Consider the following 9,323-nt stretch of genomic DNA (forward strand, 5'->3'; position numbering starts at 1 on the left):
AACAAACCATATAAAACCATCCTTTATTTATGAATTACAGTCTTTACCAATCCTCTTTTCCCCAAAACATTGTTTATTTGTTGAGTGAACCATCACAAAGGAAAAGACATTTTTGTTTCCAAGGTTTTTCGGTGGAAGGGTAGCTGGCAGCCCTTGGAGAGTCTCGCTGCACTTTGCTGTTGAGGCATATGTTTGCTTTTAGCCAACATGCACATTTTTACAGGATTTGGTTTAAAAAAACCCTAATTGACATAGGTATTGAAAAATTTTCCAAAGTGGAAATTCATAAAGCAGGGTTTATGGAGGAGTCACAGATCTACATCATAGTGAAATCATGGGGATCGGGTATTGAATTTTGAGGGGTTCTTTCTAAGGCGTAGTCTGGTGCCAACTAACCATCCATACAGATAATAGTAGACTGGAGAAAAGTCATTTATTTGGGCTCCAGAGAAGTCATTTAGTTGCCAATCCAGCAATCCGTAGCTCTTTACATTGGTTTTGCACTCATTGTCTTCGTTCTAAAGCCAGCTGGAGAGTAATCTTTACCAATTTGTCTTCAATGTAAGGCTGCAATACTAAAGCATGCCAAGAAGCAGGTTTAAGGAATTCTGAGCTTTCTTAGAGGAATCTATGGAATCAATCAAGAGGTGTTTCAGGAGCAACATTGGCTTTATGTGAAAGACGGATGAATTTTAAGCGGTGGCTGCCATCAGAGTTTTAACCATACTGTGGCATGCTACCGAAAGCAGACCAATCTGAGTCACAAGAGATAATACATAAAATAAAATAGGTAAATACATTAACAGGACGATGCATAGTTCTTGTTAAAATAAAGAGTGGTTTGAATCTAAGAACTGGAAAATAATTTTCCTTACAATTGTCTGGCGTGGAGGCTGAGTTTAGATCTCACAGTTTCGAGGGCTGGAAAGGTATCAGTGGCCTGCTTTATTTTGTATGGTAACAGTGACGTAACCTTCAGCGTACGATAACAGGTAACTTGCCCCAGAAGGAGCAAGTCTAGTGCTGGTAAATGCTTTTCTGTAGTAAAATGGAAAAAATATTCAAGTTTAAGTGAGGTGACTGTTAAAATAAACCAAAGGTTTTCTCACTCAGGGGGTTATGCTTTGCTTGTAGTGTTGTGGTGGGTTGACCACAGCTGGCCGCCAGGTGCCTCCCACTCTCTCTCACTGCCCTCCCCAGCAGGATGGGGGAAAGAAGATGAAAAAGGGTCGAGATAAAAACGTGGATATTGCTGGTGAATTTCTGCGATGGACAGAACAGATTTGCCTTGGAGAAGATTAATTTAATTTATTGCCCATTAATGACAGAGTAGGGTAGTGAGATATAAAAACAAAACTAAAACCACCTTCCCTCCACCACGTCCCTCCCAGGCTCAATTTCACAGCAGTATATTAGTACAAGGAAACACAGTCTGTGTTATAAGAAGATTAAAGTTAGTTCCTACATACATAAGAGTATCAAAAGCTGCAATGCTGTTAGAAGTATATTTGGACCTAATATTTTGAGGTATATTTTGAGGTTTGTTGGTTTATTTATTTTTAATAGTTGCTGCCAATGATTTAGGTGCTGTCACGGGCAAGACAAAGCAAACTCCCCATACTGGATTTGAATACAGGGTGTTGTGGCAGAACCAACAAGATCACAGCTTTCACCCTACTTGGCTATCTCACGTTCCTGCATTTATGTTCCCTGGGTCTCCACTTCCTGGCAGGGAGGTCCTGGTTCCTGCTGTGCCACTGCTTGCAGTTACCCATCTCAGGTGTCACTGGCCAAGGTCCCAAGGCGTCCCCCAGCATCTGTCACCATGCATCTCTTTCACCTCCATGATCTTTCCTCCAACCACAGTCTCCAACTTCTTTCCAGGCTCCCATCTTTCCAAAACTACTTTTCAGGAACCTATCTTTTCGGCACACCTCTTTCTGACACCCAAACCCTTGGTTTTCCTAATTTTAATAGTTAAGTGCAGAAGCACGATGTGGGACTTCTTGGTGGTGGTTCTGTCTTACATCTCTTGGAGGAGTCAGACCTGCTGCTTCTGCTTTGCTGGCTTGTGTGAGTTGCAGCAGGCAAGTGGCAGGCTTGTGCTTGAGAGTTCAACAGCTCAGCTTCAGTGATTCAGGTGTGTGCACACACACACAAGATCTGCTGCGTTGTTAGCATTCACACTGTAAGCTGTTTTCACCTACGACAGATGCTTATAGCAAGGAAGTTTCTTCAGCCACCATAAATTCTTGCTCACATCCAAAGGCAAAGGACTACCTGCGTTTCTGTTCTTTGCCATGTTTACCCGCATGCCCTGGCCCCACTTCCCTTTCATGTACAATTAATTCTGCAGTCTGTTAACAAGCTCACATGCACAGTTCTTTAACAACACCAGTTACTATGCTGCTAGAGCAGAAGCATGGCAAATTGTCCCAAAGCAGCCTGCTGCCACCTTCCTACCCCCTGGAAAAGCAAATGCCTAACGCTGTGGTTGCTCTGGGGGCTGAGGGATGGAGGCTGTCCTGGTGCTGTCACCTGGTGAGAGGGAGAAGAGGTGGCACAGAAACGTGCCGGTCCACAAACAAGCTGCTTCTGCTGCGATCAGCAAAGCAGGTTCTCCAACAGGATGGGTAAGTCACAGCCAATGCTATACTTGCTCAGTTTTCAAGTTTCTTCACTGAACAGAGCTAAGGAAGGTGCTCCTGAGAACCACCCAGCAGATGAGGAAGCAGCCAGAGACAGGACACCCAGGCCTGAGTCAAAGCTACAGGACAACTGAAGCAACCAAATAAAGCCTTGGAGACTTTGTGAGCAAATGTGGAAAGAGACATGAAAATAAAACACCAGTGACAGGTGTGTGAGAGTACATCGCCTTGAGAGAGCGTGAGAGCAGAAACATATGGGTGAGAAAAGCCCTGGGGGGTCTGGCTGGTTTGGATGGCTGTTAACATGTCTCTCAGGAGTAGAAAGTGTAGAAAGTGGCTCCCTTAAAGCACAGGAAACATATACAAACTGCATCTGCATTATACTGAGGCTGAAGAAAAGATGCCGTAGCCACCTCATTTGCTACAGGGAAAGGCTCTGGACTCATACTTTAACGTGACTTTCAGGGAGATTACTGCGGCCTGTGCTGGAGAGAAGGGTGCACTGCTACGGAAATCTGAGCTAATCCCCAAGAAGTGGGGCTGATGTCTTTTGAGAGCGGGCCACTGGTTAGTGGGAAACCTTTAGGGGGAAGAGACTGAAGTGGAAATCAGTTGTGCTCCTTATAGGATTGAGGTGTATGTGTTGTAACTTACTCTTAGGTTTCAGGCATGGGCAAAGGACAAATGCCTCACGCTGATGGGAGATGTTTTTAGCATCAGAGCCTCAGCTCTAGTGGCCCTGATTTCTCACAAAATCCCATTTTAGGAACTCACATTCTTTTTTTGGATCTCACAGATACAAATTCTGACCAGTCTTCAGGGGTGGCTGTAACCCAGCTGAGGCAGGGATCCTGTGTCGAAGGCCTGTGTTTCTAACCGAGGCCTTGAGCCTGGGCTGGTGTGGCCTCCATTTTGAAAGCGCCGGTCTTACACAGACTAAATTAACTCAGCAGGCAGCAGAGTATGAAATCGGACGTGACCGATCGATCCTTTGGCTTTGATTCAAAGCGAAACTAATGGAATGTAAAGAAAATGTAAGAACCTATAGGGCTGTAAAGGGTGGTCATTTATTCCTCTTACAAAATAAAAATTAATTTAGGATCTGGGTGTGGACACAATGTTTGAAGAAGTGAATATAACAATACATAGGGACATTACAAACGATTGCTGTGCAGACTGAGCCTCGAGGGAATGGCTTTGATAGATGCCACTGACTAAAATAATTGCATGATAATTTTGGCTAGAGGCACCATCCTATCATCTGATGATTTTAAGCCATGCACATAGAGTTTAGATTGAATGATCTAAACATCCAAATACAAATAACTGAGAAGTCTGCTTCAAGTACCACATTTATGCTTTGGCTCTTGGAAAAAAAAATAAATAAATAAATAGCACTTTGGAAGAAATTTTCTGCTCTACAGCATTCAGCAGCGCTACGTGCTCCTTCTGCAATGCCCTAAAAAAGAATAACCAAGGGCTTTCTCCGAAGGTAAGCAGCAGAAAAAAAATTCTTCCTAGGGAAGTACTGAGCAAGTAGATGCCCATCAGACTGGTATCAATTCAAATTAAAAAACAGGAGTATTTGTATCATAACATTTAATCTTTCCTGAAAATAAGTTTTTCAGTGAAGCTAGAAACTGATGAAAAATGGTCTTTTTGCAGTTTAGTTGTGGGTTGTTACTCCCTAATATGAGCTATAACCAGTGGATCGATTGAGCATGTTTACAGGTGTTATCAGACTGGCGGTTCTCAGGATGCCAAACGTATGTATATATTGCTACTTTTGAAGTGTAATGGCTGCAGGACAAAAGAAGAATTCAGACAGTGACGTATTTCATTTTGACCATCCGTTCCAGTTCTATTTTAATTTCTGTGTGATAAAATTTAAGAAGGTTTAACTCTGCAAATCACTTCTGATGAAATTTTGGCACAAATTTAATGCAAAAGTGATTTGAATTGTGGACAATGATTAAATGAACTTTAGAAGAAATAAAGAAGTAACAAAAACAAGAAATTAAGAAATGTCCTCCATCAGAAATAGGGCATTTCCATCTGATTCTAACTATGACATACATGAATTATTAATGCTTAAAATTATCATATAAAAATATTTGGGCAGACACGAAGGCAGTCAGATGGTATAAGGAGAAATGTCCTGCGTCTGTACAATCTATACTAGAACAGTATATTTTGTCAGACTAGAAATAATGATATCTCTGATATTTTAGATTACTCTCTTACAGTAGACTGAAATTACCCTGTTACACTGGGCTCAAATAAGACCAGGGGAAGGAAAGATGGAGAAATTGTAAGCAGAAGGTTATAAAGTAGTTTTGACTGATATCTTTGAAACTATGGCATTCATGGATATACATTACCTTTTTATTTTTATTATTATTTTATTACAGAATGTTTACCATGTAGATATTCATACTGTGGCTCTATCGGTGCAGATTTTATGGGAAAGTGTCTTGGTATATTAAGCTTACTTAAAGAATTAATTAGACCATTCCTATAATTATCCTGCCCTGTCAGCTGTTGTAAAGGAAAGTCAAGGACAGTGTTGTTTAGATACTGATAGCAACAACTAAGAAACAAATACTTGCATAGAGACACAGTTTATACTCCTCTTCTTGTCTTCACCCTGAAAGACGACATTAACTTTCTGTTCCAAAATGGACATTGATAATTCCTAGTGCTAGAAGAATGATATCTCTTCATCTCTAGGACTAAAACGTCTCATTTCCTGCACTTACATTTTGGCAACTTTCTTAATGCTCTTTTGTTCAACTGCTGTGTCCTGCTGTCAGTCAGTCACCTTCCAGGGGAAGTGGTACCTAGCAGTCAGCAAGTATTACCCACTAGTACTTGACCTCTCGAGTGTCTGGGTTGGGATCTTGCTCTGCATAAACTTCTACTTCTCACCATACTGAAGGTGAATTTTGTAATACAGACTGTTTTGTAAGTGCAGTTTCAAGCTTTGAAAAATAGGTCCAACTTTATTAGATGTAATATTTCAATACATGAACATCATTACACCCACCCAACCTATAAACTTGCAACATTTGATATCTACTCTGAATAAAATCCGTATGCAGTTAGAAGAAAGAAAATTGTACTTTAAAGATGAGGAAAATGGACTACAGTCGTTTCTGATGACTTTTTTCCACACATCTTATTTTGGTGACATGCATGGGAGGGAAGGAGTGGGGAAAGAAGATACTCCAGATGCATCACAGCACCCGGACAAGCCTGAAAAGGTACCCTGTACCAAAAGGGAATTTTATTGTGCGGGTTCAAATTTGCAGGGAAACAAATGAACAAACAACCTAACCCAACACAAAACAAAACTAACCAAAAAAGTAATAAAGCATGTAGGATGCCAGTGCAGAGAATGACTGTGCTGTTGGTTACAACTGAAAAATCTTTACTTGCAGCGTGGATAAATACAACCTCCAAGGAGACTCTTGCTACGCAGTATTACATCATAAATCACAACCAAAATATATTGATAACAGTGATATCACTCAGCTTTGCAATCAATCAAGATCATGTAAGATTTTAGGTACTGCAGCCAGCCACTCTTAAAAAGCTTAGAAATGGCACCTTACAAAAGGTTGTAGTTTAGTGGAATTTGTGAAGCTTTGAAAGTGCAGTAGCATACAAAACTTAAGTGAGAACCCTTAGGTGGATACGACCCTAGTTGCTTTCAATATTTTATTGCCATGTTAGCAGGAAGAATTCCAGGAACATAACACAGAATGTGTGATGTATTCATAATTACACAAATACCTTACATTTCAATTCCCCACATTATCTGGAGCTCCTGAACAGCTTCTAGAGAAGTGGCTTGGAATCAAGCGTCTTGCAGCAGAACATAGATCAGTTTGCTGACGAATCAAATTGTTTCTGCGAAAGAGGTAGTTAAAAAGATCATCTCACACTCACAGCTAAAAACTTTCCCAACACTTCATTATGTATTTTCTGCTTTATTTATTTCATATGTTTAAATCTATTATTAAGACAAAGCATAATGTTCAAGATAGGAATCCTAGAAACACTCTAACTTTTTGAATGATATCTTAGAACTGAGACTATTTATACGTGTACAGTTACATGTAAATTAGCTATGTATTTGTAGTTTTGGACTCCAAAGCAGAAACTTGTGAACCGTTATCCTGGTAGATAGGATAATATTGGATGGATGGCATTAATAATGCTACTACCTTGGTGTACCGAATTAAATTCTTTTTGGTCATAGTTTTAGGATACTTCTCAAAACTTTCTCAATGAAATGAAGGTAATGAGCCTGATCTATTATTCCAGTTGTTTTTCACCCAAAGCTGTGGCAAAGCTACGGACAGGAATAGAGTGGGTGTAGAATTAATCTATTGTTGGCAGTGGATTTGCAAAGTGGGGGAAAAAAAAATCTTTCCCAGTGGGAAGAAAATGCTGTAAAACTGCAGGTAGTTAAGAACTATTCTGGCTTATAGGCGAACACAGTCTCTCTTAAACTTAAAATAATCTCACATTTGAATCTTTCACTAGTAATCATGTCTGCATTAATTTAACAGCCCATTACATGGAAAATAATGATGAATTTCTAAGCTCTCCTGCTATCAGAAGAATATACATGAAGCATCATTATTTTTAAAAAGATACCAAAAAGGACCATTTTGAAAGTAAATCCAGTCGTGTATTAAAATAAGATCACTTTTTGCATTTCAGACATGAACTTCTGACCATGGGGGACTGGAACTTGTTGGGCAGCATCCTTGAGGAAGTCCACATCCACTCCACCATCGTTGGCAAAATCTGGCTCACGATCCTCTTCATATTCCGGATGCTGGTGCTGGGAGTGGCTGCCGAAGATGTCTGGGACGACGAGCAGTCGGAGTTCATCTGCAACACGGAGCAGCCTGGCTGCAGCAATATCTGCTACGACAAAGCCTTCCCCATCTCTTTGATCAGATACTGGGTATTGCAGATCATATTTGTCTCGTCTCCGTCTCTAGTTTACATGGGCCACGCGCTCTACAGGTTAAGGGCTCTAGAGAAGGAGCGGCAGAAGAGGAAAGCCCACCTGCGGGCTCAGCTGGAAGACCTGGAGCCCGTGCCCGAGGAACACAAGCGAGTGGAGAGGGAGCTGCGGAAGCTGGAGGAACAGAAGAAGGTGAATAAGGCCCCCCTGAGGGGGTCCCTGCTGCGCACCTATGTGCTACATATCCTGACCCGCTCGGTGGTCGAGGTGGGCTTTATGATAGGTCAGTATCTTCTGTACGGGTTCCACATGCCCCCCCTTTACAAGTGCACTCGTCCCCCTTGCCCGAACACGGTGGATTGCTTTGTGTCCCGGCCCACAGAGAAGACCATCTTCATGCTTTTCATGCACAGCATCGCCGCCGTCTCCCTCTTCCTCAACATCCTCGAGATCGCCCACCTGGGCCTCAACAAGATCCACAAGACCCTGGCGGGCCGGCCGCGGAGGCCGGCGGGCCGGGCTGACGACGAGGCCGGCCCCTGCCACCCCACCAACGGCTCGGCGATGCCTCCTCGCCCTTCGGCCTCCCCTCCGCCGCCTCCCTCCTCCTCCTCGGCCGCCGCCGGGGGCCTCCAGCGCCGGGGGGAGCCCGGAGCCGCCGCCCCGCCGCGCCGCCGCCCCCCGGGCTCGGTGCAGCACCGCGGACAGAGGCCGCCGGCATCGTCCAGCAGCGAGGAGGCTCCGCCGGGCACTGTGGGGACAGCGGGGCCGGGGACGGGGCCGGGGACGGGGCCGGGGATGTCCCGCGGGCTGCCCCGCAAGCACAGCCGGGTGAGCGCCTGCAGGGACGTGCAGGAGGAGCTCGGCGAGTCCCCCGACAGCGGGCACTGCCCCGGCACCCGCAAGTCCAGCTTCCTCTCCAGGGTGCTGCCCGCCAGCCCCGAGGGCAGCGGCAACCAGAGCGCTGCCTCCCCGGGGGGCTCCGCCACCGGCTCCGGGGCCGGCTCCCCGTCGGGCTGCGAGGGGCAGCGGAGCCAGGAGGGCAGCCCGGCAGGCAGCCCCCCGCCGCCCGCCGCCGCCACGGGACGACGGGTGTCCATGGCAAGTAGCGCCCCGCCGCCCGTGGGGCAGATGGCGGGTGGGTGACCGGGGGAACCGGGGGGATCGGCGTGACCTGGAGGCTCGGGGGGATCAGTCCCAGGGAGGAGAGGGCGAGGCGGGGGTCTGGGAGGTTTCTCCAGGCTCCCCGGCACAGCCCCGGCATGGTGGGTCCTGCTGGGTGAAGGCTACCCCCAACACATCGGTCCCTTGGTGCAGTGAGAGCCGAAGCATCACTAGGGCATCCGTGAGGGTCTCCAGAACTCCCAAAGCATCCCCAAGGCATCCCTAAGGGTCTCCAAGTCACCAAAGCTTGGCTCATCACATCACCCCAGGGCTGCCATCCATCCCTTGGTCAGCTCCGGCCTTCTTGACACCTGAACAGACAGAAGGCCACCATCCGATGGGTTGGCTTCTTTCGGCTCCAGGGGTGGCTCTCCAGGCTGACCGGTGGGCTGGGTAGCTGCCCAGTGGGTAAACCAAAGTCTCTGCGTATAAAACACCAAATAATTGCAATCACAGCACCGACAGCTACAGAAAGGCATTTTCAAAGGCTGTTCCTGTTCTTTGGCCGGACCAAACTTGCTTACACT

The 9,323-nt window shown here is 45.3% G+C and overlaps 1 protein-coding gene across 1 annotated transcript; it reads left to right on the top strand.

Annotated features, from left to right (window-relative positions):
• The first annotated feature begins 7,182 nt into the window (after window positions 1–7,182).
• On the top strand, window positions 7,183–8,778 carry GJA10 (gap junction protein alpha 10). Its single transcript, XM_040550979.1, has one exon. The coding sequence runs from the start codon at window positions 7,396–7,398 to the stop codon at window positions 8,776–8,778; it is 1,383 nt and encodes a 460-aa protein (XP_040406913.1). The 5' UTR covers window positions 7,183–7,395.
• Window positions 8,779–9,323: the final 545 nt, after the last annotated feature.

This window comes from Cygnus olor, chromosome 3 (assembly GCF_009769625.2).
Source record: "Cygnus olor isolate bCygOlo1 chromosome 3, bCygOlo1.pri.v2, whole genome shotgun sequence".
Lineage (NCBI taxonomy): Eukaryota > Metazoa > Chordata > Aves > Anseriformes > Anatidae > Cygnus > Cygnus olor.

Bases quoted from the DNA above. Each gene is read 5' to 3' on its own strand.
- GJA10 (XM_040550979.1), top strand. From the start codon at position 7,396: ATGGGGGACTGGAACTTGTTGGGCAGCATCCTTGAGGAAGTCCACATC.